Genomic DNA, 11,632 nt, shown 5'->3' on the forward strand with positions numbered 1-11,632 from the left:
TAAAATCAACACTGACACATTAAATGTAACAGTTAAGATACGCAGAGGCTGAAAACGTGAAATTAAGATTATCCGACCAATGTTTAAACATTAAATTTGCTAACAATACCTTCTAAGCTTTACAGTATGTGTTAAATTGTAAAGCTGTAAAAGTATCTTAGTCAGAGGAATAGAAACAAAACCTAACGTTACACCTCACATAGCTACATCGATTAAACCTGTCAACAGCGTCGGATGAAGGTGTCATGATTTCGCGAATGCGCATTGATAGGAGAAAGAGGCAAATTAATTCACATGATTACCTGCCCGCTTCGAGCACTGGAATAGGGCCTAATATGACACTGAAGAGATTGACACACAAGGCAGGAAGGCACGAGGACCGACAGTTTTTCTCAAGTCGACACGATTATTTCGTAGGATTTTACTTTAGGATTTTTGAACGGGTATATGTAGGTTATGCATATGTATAGTCTATTCAGCCATGGACCTCCACACTCCAGTCCAGTAAGGGGCGGTAATTTCCTGATCATTGTTAGCCGCAAGTAAACACCGCAAGAAATAAACTAAGAACACGTAAAAAAAAAACCGAAGAAGCGAAAACAAGAAAAACTCTGTTTGTCTCGATTGGCAGTTTGCCTTTCCCTAGTAGCTGGCTCTAATGAGCCTTGCGGCGTTCGATGTTGAATTAACAAGAACGGGAAGAACAACATGAGCTGTGGAAGACCTTCCTGAATGTCGAGTCTGCCTTTGATGTTCCGCGTGGACGTTTTGCTTTCAAAATTTCTCTCTCTTTATTTATCTACAGTGTGAACTGATAAATTGGTAATTGGTTTGTAAAAACCAAAGTATGGCTATAGCGCACGTTGCTACAGAGTATGTTTTCACGGACTTTTTACTCAAGGAGCCCACATCGGAAGCGAAGTATAAAGGTATAAGATTGGACCTGGCCCTGGATAAGATGGTTACTTGTATTGCAGTTGGACTGCCTCTACTGCTTATTTCCCTCGCCTTTGCTCAAGAGGTATCTGTAGGTAAGTGTTACATAGCTATTTATAGCTACTTTAGATAAACCTACCCTGCTTGCGATGCTTTCATATGCACACCACAAAAGGCTCCGCATCTATTAAAAACCCAACGACTTTCCCATGACTTCATGATCTTCGGTTCACTTCACAATGGATTGGTGTGAAATTTGTACTGAACATCCGAGAAACCCTAAGGATATTTTGCTAAATGTGTTCATGTAAATATTTGTTGCCGAATGTTTTATAATAATCAGTTTAACAAATGTATGTTTTTACCCAAATGAAGAATGTTTACTTACCTAAAATTTAATATATCCACTAGTTTTCACTTTCATGCAAAAATAAATACATTTTTTTGTAGTATTAATATAGTTCATACATCTATAAGTTATTTTGGTGCAAAATAAAATTATTGAGTTCCACAGATCTTGATAAATATAGCTTCAGATATTAAAGCCCATGTTCTCAATAGCATGATAATGGCTTTTCTTGATTACAGAGGCTACCAATAAATTCACATATTGCCCAAAAATGATGACGCATGTATCAATACAAGTGCTTGTTTTCATCTCCTCCCTATCATTTCTCATTTCCTCTGTTTCTCTGATTTTGGAACTTTGAACTGGACAATAAGGAACTTAAGCAAATACAGAAGAGAAGTGGAATAAAGTAATGTAAATCTTATTTTTTATTTTTTGACTGTGTGCTTTTTTGGATGTTGTGAATGGTGGTATATTTCTGTACTTTGTTGCTCTCTCCTGCAGTTGAACACATGAACTAGAAGTTCATACAAGTTTTCACTTACAATGATACAGAGAGGTTCTATGTTACATTTTGAGTTGGGGGGAGCAATTATATGCAATAAATTCATGCTATTTACAACACATCTGCAATCATAAATTTCATGAATTAAAAAAAAATTTATTTGAATACAAGAATTGGTAAAGTGTAAAATTTTGTTAGATGTAAAACACACATTAACTAGAAAAACATGTAGCTATTTGAACTCTATATGAAAATTTGATTATCAAAATCATGTTTATAATTTCTGCTCTTACAAGTGATGGAACTGAATTAGTTCCAGGTTGTTTTCATAATAGAAGCAATTAAGGGATCAAAAAAAAAAAACTTGTTTTATAAAATTTGTAAAGTGTTTTGTTATACACAAAACAATATGCGTGTTCTGTTCTCCAACAGAAGAGCATATGGTTGGTTGCAGTGAAAAGGGGATATGTGGTCAAAATGGGGAAATTCACAAAGCTCTATGGTTCTAATAGAAAGAGACAAACCTCACCAGATGTTACAAGCCTGCAGTGTAAAACCTAAGACGAGAAGCCAAGGATAATGAGGTCATATTCCAAGTCATATTTTATGTCACTAGGCAGCAGTTGTTACATATGATTACCTGTCACCTGAGAGCACACAAAAGCACAATTCTTTGTTTATCAACTTAGCCTTGGGTTTAACACAGTATTAGTAGCATTACGACAGTGGTTCACTCCAACCAACTTAGTCGCCCAGGCAGCTTGTTTTCCATGGCCAAACTGCTCCCAGGTTAAGTTCAGGTTTAGTGAGAAATTTTGGTTGTCAAATTGATTACCATTATTGAAATGTGTATGGCACAAAGTATAGCATTGAAGAATTTATTTTTACTAAAGTTATCTAGTGATTTTGTTGTAGATAATACTAATTTAAGGGTGGTTGTGAGGAAGTTAGCAGAAAGGGCTAGTTAGTGGTAGTGGATAAGCACAGCACAGACGAAGTTGGGGAAATGCACCTTAAAGGTGGAGTGCCCTAATGGCATAGGATATTTTTACACCTTATCCTGTGAGTATGCACAATTTCTAACTTGCTGGCTTGAAATGTGGGATGTGATGTCCATGAAGTTTGTGGTGTGTAAATGGTGATGAGGGGCTGGAGAGTCAGTGGAATATGCTGGTGGGTCCACAGTGGTCACCCTGATTCAAAGGCCAGACGAGCAGCACTCTCCTTTAAGATTGAGCTTGAACTGCATCAGAACAGATGATAGAGCAGTGTTTCCTCTAGGACTTTTTCAGCAGTAGTGGCAGGCCCACATTACATACATACATAGATACACACACACACACACACACACACACATCTATGTATGTATGTCTATGTGTGTGTGTGTGTGTGTGTCTGAGATTCCCTGTCAACACAGCTAGACATTCAATTTTGTCATGGATTTCCTTGGGGGAAAAAAAACCACATGAACACTTGTATTAAGTTTATAAAACATTACAAAATCCTATAGTTCCACTTCAAATACTTTTTTTTAGTTATGCATTTTTTTTAAAACTAGTGGAAATAATTTTTAAAAAGGAAAGATTCTTCATTTGGGAAAAATGATTCATGTTTTAGTGCTATTAAAACAGTATTATTGTAACCTATAGAACAATAAGCCCACAATGTATTTATGCACACACCTGCAGAAATGTAATAGGTTATAAATAAGAGTGGTGCTCTCCTGTTCTCAGGCACTCAGATCAGCTGTTTTTCTCCTGCTAACTTCTCCTGGCGACAGGCTGCCTTTGTAGACGCTTACTGCTGGGCAGCTGTACAGAGACAAGACACAGGCGGGCTACCCCTTTCACTGCATAAGGTATTCAATCATATAACACAGGCATACTAAGTCATGGTGCTTTATTTTGGAATTTGACCTGCATCTTCTAACCACATCACAGATTTGCACAGACATATCTGCTATTCTTGCTCTCATGTGCCCTGTGGACAAATTATGCTCCAACAGTGCTGAACTTACTAAACTAAAAAGTTGAAAAATGCACATAGTAGTAATGAATGTTTCAAAGGCCATCTTGGCTTTATGCTGTTTTTGTTTATTTTTTTAATTTGATGCTTATTCTCAGTGATGTAAACAGATAAGTATTAATACATTTTTCTTTTTCTCTCTCTGACGCACCTTCTCCATCCCATGGAGAAGTTTTTCCCCTATATCCTCCTATTTGTAGCAGTTCTGGTTTACGTTCCAGCCTTGTTTTGGCGTTTCACAGCCGCACCAGTTCTCTCCTCTGATCTGACTTTCATCATGGAGGAACTGGACCGCTCATACAACAAAGCAATCAAACTGGCCAAGGGTCTTAACAGCAACTCCACACATCTTGATACTCAAAGGTACGCGCACGTACATGCTCATACACACATACATAAAGGTGCCTATTTTGCAGTTACACGAACACAACTCTATGCAGGTAAACACACACCATCTTAGCATGCATTGTTTTACAGGTTAATAAACACAACAGTGCTTCATGGTTCAAATGCATAGGAGTTTCTCTCTCTCATGCAGAGAGTAATGAAGTTTTAATCATTAATCATTAAATCAATCAAGAAAAGTTCTTAACCATAACCTTCTAAGAGTTCTCACTGTAACCTGAATCAACACATTTATATACTGTATACACTGACCATCCATAATATTGAAACCTCCAGCCTAATATTGTATAGGTCTCCATCATGCCACTAACACAGCTCTGACTCATTAAGACATGGATTCCACATGTTCTCTAAGGTGTCTTGTGGTATCTGGCACCAAGGCATTAGCAGCAGATCCCACAGATGCTTAATTGGATTGACATCTGGGGAATTTGGAGGCCAAGTCTAAACCTCAAACTCTCATGTTCCTCAAACCATTTCTGAACAATGTACAGGCATTTGTGGTTTGGCCGGGGGCATTATCCTGTTGAAAGAGGTCACTGCCATTAGGGAAAACTGTTATCTTGCAGAGGTATACTTGGTCAGCAGTAATGTTCAGTTAGGCAGTTATGTATCAATGCAACATTAACATGATTGGAAGGACCCAAGGTTTCATAGCAGAGCATTTCCAAGAGCATCGCACTGCCTCCACTGGCTTGCAATCTTTCCATAAAGCATCTTGGTGCTATCTATTCCCCAGGTAAGTGATATGCACACTCACAGCCATCCACATGATATAAAAGGAAAAGTGATTGATCAGATCAGGCCACCTTCTTCCATTGCTCCATGGTCCAGTTCTGATGCTCACATGCCCATTGTAAACACTTTCAGCAATGGACAGGGGTTGGTATCGGCATGACCAATCTGCAGCTACGCAGCCCCTTTTACAACAAGCTGCAATGCACTGTGCTCTGACAATCTTTCTATCATAGTTAGCACAATTTGTGCTGGAGTAGCTCTTCTATGGGATCATACCAGACAGGCTAGCCTTCTCTCTACATGTTCATGATCCTTATGCGCCCATGACCCTGTTACCAGTTTTAGTTATCCTTCTTGTACCACTTTTGGTAGGTACTGACCACTGCATACTGCCATTTTGGAGATGCTCTGACCCACTTGTCTAGCCATTGTTATTTGGCCATTGTTGGTGTAGCTCAGATCTTTGTTTGCCCATTTTTGCAACACACCAACTTCAAGAACTGACTGTTCACTTATTGCCTAATACATCCCAGCCCTTGCCAGATGTAATTGTACAATTGTAATGAGAGAGTCAGTGTTATTAAAACCTCTGATGGATGAATATTATGGCTGATTGTATGTGAACACAAGCAAGTTCTTTTGTTTGAGATGTAAAAATTCAGGATGGAAAAAAGTTTTGCCATAATTTTGTCAGTTGGTTTCACTAATTTAATTGTACCTGATCTCTTGACCTAATTAGCATAGCCAGTCAATTGTGTAAAAAAAAATGTAAAAAAAATCCCAGTAGTGTATTTTTACTTTCTGCACCTAAAATAGACCTCATATTTGCGGCTATACAAGAAAAGAGTAAACCGCACCAAGTTTCTGACTCACTTTGTGGGAATATGGTCTGGCTACAGAACAGGACTGCCACCTGGGCCAGCCTATTAAGAGTCAAACTCTCCCTCGACCCTTACATACGCTACACTAAAAAAGCATATTCCAAGTTTGCAAGCTTTCACTTGTATAGTGAATTATTAAGCAACTTACATTTACATTTAGAGTATTTTGCAGACACCCTTGTCAACAGTGACTAAGAGAAGTGCCTTGTAGCGTCTTTCAAATACATATCCTCATGCAACTTAAGACAGAAATTCCTGGCCCAGCTGTTTATTTGCCAGTGTGAGGGTAAACATCCAACACTTTTGCTGATGTTTAGTGATTGACTTTGCTCATTATTTTGAGGTTGTAATCATTATCATTCATGTGTGGCTGTGGATGGATCTCTCTGTATGTGTGTGTGTGTGCGTGTGTGTGTGCGCGCGCATGCATGTGCTTAGCTCTGGGCCAGATGTGGCAGAAACTTATTTTAGATACCCGCTGGTGGAACAGTATCTGAAGACCAAGCGATTTTCTTGTTACATCTTAATACGGTACATACTGTGCCGGGCCATCACATTTTTAGCCCTGCTGCTGACCTGTGCCTACCTGGGCTACTACATCCGACTGTCTGCAACGGACGAGTTCTCCTGTAACATCCGCTCGGGTGTGCTGCTCAATGACTCATCTGTACCTGCTGCTATGCAATGCAAGCTGGTGGCTGTGGGAGTGTTTCAACTCCTTAGCTACATCAACCTGGGAGTGTATCTTTTTCTGGTACCTGCATGTGTTTATGCTATGCTGGTTCCCATGAAAATTTCTGGTGCTTTCCTGAAGCCATATGAGATGCTGCCCACGCTTGGGGTGATTGAGTTTGGAGACAGAACCTGGGATGACTTGTCTATGTACTTGCTATTTCTGGAGGAGAACCTGAGTGAACTGAAAAGCTACAAGTGCTTGAAGGTGTGTGTACACTTATCCTGTGATTTTGAATGAAGCTGCTTAATGTCATGCATAAATGAAACAGGTAGGGTGTTTGGGGTGTGTGTGCGTGTGTCTGGTGGGTGTGTAGGTGCTGGAGCACTTAAAAGAGGGCAGAGAGGAGCAATTTGATACTCTGCTCCTGCTGCAGACGCTAGGACAGGTTAAAACGGATGTGCTGGATGGCAGAATTTGGAAGATCCCACAGAAGTCAGAATCAAATGAGACCAACAACCAGGATGGCCAGAGAAATTGTGTGGAGATGAAAGGTGAGAAATGAAATGGGTGTTATATACTGTGCGAATCTAACAGGGCTAACTGCATGATAAAACAAATCATTTTGAACGGACAAAAAAAATTCTTCTGTAACATAGTGTTATGTAATCCCTATCCCCATTACAAAAACACATCATATCTCTATAGCTCTGTGTGTCCAAAATAGTCTCATCTTGTTAAAAAACCTTTCCAACTTACTTCTATAAGCATAATTAACACTGACATTATTGTGGCAGTTGACCTGGTGAAAGTTTCTGTCAAACAGTGGTGGTGTGGTTTTTACTTGACACTGCTGGATTAAGAGTAGTCCATTACACCTAAATATTATACTCCTATAATGGAAATTCACTACTGATGGGTAGAGTGGTCAATAACATAAATTGTGCATGCCAATTAATGTGGCCATGAGTGTATTCCAGTGATTCTAAATGAAAATTAACATTATCTTCATGTAAAGTTTTACTGACCAATCTAAAAATAAAAAACAATACTAGTTTCTGTAAATCAGAAAGCACTGCATGCATTAGAGATTCAGGGTGATGTCTATTATGTTGCATGTTTATAATTTACCTGTATTTTTGTATGTACACTTGTTTGTTTATTTTGTGTGTGTGTGTGCATGCATGTGCTCTTTGGATTCTGTAGAAGTCTCTCCTCTTCTGCTGGAAGACTGTGTCAGGAAGTCCAGGGACAAGGTTATACACCAATGAGTGATCTGGCATTTCTGTTTGTACAATACTATGATGTGGGTAACTGCTGTGGTGATGGGATGGTAGACACTGTTCTGGGAGATAACGTGGAGTTAACACTGGAGTGGGCACCACTCCGTGTTGCCTACTGGGTACTTGTTCTGCGCTGTGTGCACACATGCATGTGAGTTTAAGTGTGCAAAGCAATGTGGTGTGTTAATTCAGTGCTGCGTTATGCTACTTTTAAACAAATTTTTATAAGAAATGCTTACCTGCCTGTGTGTGAGGTGCTAATAAATATTAGACTGGGCTAAGAGTTTTCTTCTGTATGTAGTACATGTGATACTATACATCATATTGGCTTGACTACAACAGCTCATACCAGCAACCTTTAAACTGACAGGTACCTATTGGGTAGGGATACACACAAATTCATAGGCAAATGTATAACTACATTGATAACTAAATGCAAGTTTGTGAGTGTTCTCACTGGGTTTCAGTGATGAACAACTTGAAAACACAGTTTATTGCATTAGATGGGATAGCTGTCCCATTCACTCTATTCATTCTGTGTAGTTGTCATTTCATATGAATTTGTGTGCTTTTAAAAGCATGCTAGATTCAAGATTTTGTATGTTTCTTGTCAATAAATCAGATTTTTACACTTTGGTCATTTGTGGTTGTGTTTACATGTCTGCATAGGTGCATTCTTACTGCACCTACAGAAAAAGGTACCTGGAATGTGGATGTTTAAGGATATCATGCTGGTATCACACAACACTTATTGGCATTATAGTTAAGAATTAAGTTGTTTAAATACCTTTGCTATCCCTATGTTAGACATGTAGATATTTGTGCATTTAGCACATTTAGTAAAATTAAGTATTACTAATTTTAATGAGGTTACTAAGCACTATCATAACTAACTTTAGAGAGAACACTGAACATAAGCTTAATGATTTTAATACACTTTTACCTCAAGGGGACTTCACATCCAACATTCAGAGTCTTCTTTCAAAGAAAGAAAAAAGTCCAAAAAGTTTTTTTTACTTTCAAAAAAAGTAAAATACACTGTAGAAGAGTATGTTGGCAGTTTTCTCTTTCTCAGACATGGCTGGGTGAGAGAAATCTATATGGTATAAGATGAGAAACAGGAAGACATGTTTGTAATAGATAGCCTGTCTTTTAATCATAGACAGGATTTGAACTGTGATTAGGCAGAGGCTGTTTAGTTGGATATATTTTAAGCCAAAAATTTATCTTTTTTTAATAGGCACCCATTATCACTCTCTTAATCAACTACAGTCATTATACATGGAGACTTGGAACAAGGGTATGCACAAAACATATGGGCATAATACAACAAAAATGAGGTTGCTCTATGCTATAAATTACAGTATTTCTGCTGTGTGTGATATGAGAAGAGTCAGATGATCAGATGTGATGCAGTGTGCCAATGTTGACATTGCTTGGGGAATTTATAAATCAAATTTTATTCAGACAAAATAAGGTAATAAACAGCTTTTAAAACCATTAGAATTAATCAGGAAAGAATCAGAATGATGCAGGTAATTAGGATGAGGAATCTTGACTGGCTGAAGTTTAGGAGACTCTTCCAGTTATGCATAATGTAAGAAATTACTAAATTAATCAAATTAAACTATTAATATCATTTTTTACAACAGGCATTGTCAGAAACCAGCTTTATAAATGTCTGGGACCAGGCCCCCAGTTAGCACACCAAAAGCAACAGTAACAAGAAAGAAACCTCAAGAAGAACCTAGACTCAAAAGGGAACCCGTCCTCCACTTTTCAACATCAGCAAGCACAACATGAACAAGGTATTAGATAAGAAAGCCATGGAACAACAGAAAAAGTAGGAAGAAGAGGGTTAACATTAGAATTTACATGATGGTGAAAGTTATAGGAGCACAGCAAAAGCACATAAAAAAGATTTACTGGAGCCAAAGAAATTGTCCACAGCCACAAGAGATGTGTTTCAAGATGTTATGACCCCATTGTATGGCTTCTGTTTCAGGTTATGTTACTCATCATCTACATCTCCATCCATGCGCCATGCCAGGTGCTCATGGTCCTCCGTGATTGCGGCACCCTTTGTCCCGATTGGTTGTCTCACCTCACACTACTATATACGTCCCACCCAAGTGAGAAGAGGAGGGGACGGAATTGCCTTTTACTATTGCGGACTTTGTTGATGTCTGACTGATTTGTGCCTTTGTGAATATATGTTTTTGTGGTTGTGAGTATGCGAGAGTTGCTTTGAGTTCTAAGCCAAATACATTGTTGCACATGCATGTGACACTGTTTGGCGAAACTGATGTGTCATGATTAGTCCCTCCCCAGTTCCAGCCTCCTTACCACTCATCGTTACATGATGCAGTCATAGAAATTGTTTTTGGGAATAATTTGATCACCAATATTATTGGACATCATGGAAATGAAGATGCTTATTTTAGCTGACATTTATGTGGAGTTGTTTCGGTGCAGATATGAGCTGGAAGTTAAGAGATGGTTCAGTGGCTTCTAGCATGGACTAGCTATGTTTGCATCACAAATCACTGGATCTTTCCATTCACTGCTGGAAAAATTCAGAATCCTGCTACACATTGTAAGTATAAATGAGAAAGCATACTATTTCTTTACAGTATTTCGACATTTTCCCCACCATAAACTTTTAGCCTAATAGTAATGAAGCTAATATTGTTTAGCGTTTAACAATGAAGCTATAATGAAGCTAATGTTGTCTTTTAGTAAGTTGTTGAACATTGTTGTGATGTTTTTGTTCTGATGACTTTGGAGACATTTGGAGATGTTTTTGGGCACTTTAGAGATGTCTAGCACACCTAGTGGAAAATACTGTGTAGCCTCACATAATGTCATGTATATGCTCAAAAGTGTTTATGTTATTGTATAAGACCCTGGTGAATCAGGAAATGTAAAGCATGACTGAAAATGAATCTCTAGCATCAAAATATACATTGTAAACCCCCAAAATAAAAGGTGGGTTTTTTTGTTTTGTTTTGTTTTTTACATTTTCTTCTGTATTAGATAAGCTCAAATGGAACCTAAATGATGGAAAAATAAGCCTGGATATGAATTGATGTCTTGTCCCAAGTGTCTGCTTCAATTTGAATCCTGAATTATCATTGTGCTATGTGTACAATATCAGATAACTAGTGTTAAAGTACAAATAATTTAAAAATGAGCCTAAAACTGGAGGTGCACATATTAACTTGTAAGTTTCCTGCAGTATTCAAAGCTTGTGTGCTTACCAGGACACAGGGATAGAAATGCACAGATGTTAAGGATCTGTCAGAGTCAGTTATATGCATTGATCTAGATAAACAGACAGGCAAAACAAATGTTGTGTTGGGCCCTCTGCAAGATCTCTCTGCTGATAGTTGTTCATTTGAATCGACTTTAGGTCGAGATAAGCTTAGTGCAGCTCAACAAAATAATAACACATTGTTTCAGTGTTTAGCCAACATTGTAGACAAAGATAGTTTATCCATTCATTTGACAACCTATTACTTAGACAACTGTTTGATGTGTAAATGGACTCTGGCACAGATTGTGAGTGGAGAACCGTATACCAAGTAGTAGTACCTAAGCCCTTACACAACGGTGTTGTTTGTCCTGTGTTCGCAAAGGTGCAGTCCATACATGCTTTTCCTGCCCCAACATCCAGAAGGGAACTACAACGTTTCCTTGGAATGACAGGATACTACAGGAGTTTCCCTCAAACATTTCAGATGTTGTGTGCAGTGTGGAAGTATAACATCTGGACAGGAGCCACAGAAAGAGAAAAAGGTTGAGAATCAGCATCAGTATGAGAGCTTGCAAGGGGAG

The 11,632-nt window shown here is 38.4% G+C and overlaps 1 protein-coding gene across 3 annotated transcripts; it reads left to right on the forward strand.

The window, feature by feature from the left end:
• Positions 1–363: 363 nt before the first annotated feature.
• Positions 364–10,884, forward strand: panx1a (pannexin 1a). Of its 3 annotated transcripts, XR_014126121.1 has the most exons (7): positions 364–1,031; positions 3,524–3,648; positions 3,988–4,178; positions 6,278–6,779; positions 6,889–7,066; positions 9,448–9,603; positions 9,801–9,937. XR_014126121.1 is itself a non-coding variant. In XM_081723670.1 (6 exons), the coding sequence occupies exons 1-6, from the start codon at positions 848–850 to the stop codon at positions 9,863–9,865; spliced, it is 1,245 nt and encodes a 414-aa protein (XP_081579796.1). In that variant the 5' UTR covers positions 365–847; the 3' UTR covers positions 9,866–10,884. The 3 variants fall into 3 exon arrangements, 2 of the variants coding, with proteins under 2 accessions (XP_081579796.1, XP_081579795.1); XM_081723670.1 differs by lacking the exon at positions 9,448–9,603 and having other exon boundaries at positions 365–1,031; positions 9,801–10,884; XM_081723669.1 differs by lacking the exons at positions 9,448–9,603; positions 9,801–9,937 and adding an exon at positions 7,719–8,426 and having other exon boundaries at positions 371–1,031.
• The last annotated feature ends 748 nt before the right edge of the window (positions 10,885–11,632 follow it).

Source organism: Electrophorus electricus, chromosome 11 (assembly GCF_041902795.1).
Source record: "Electrophorus electricus isolate QZ-2024a chromosome 11, ASM4190279v1, whole genome shotgun sequence".
NCBI lineage: Eukaryota > Metazoa > Chordata > Actinopteri > Gymnotiformes > Gymnotidae > Electrophorus > Electrophorus electricus.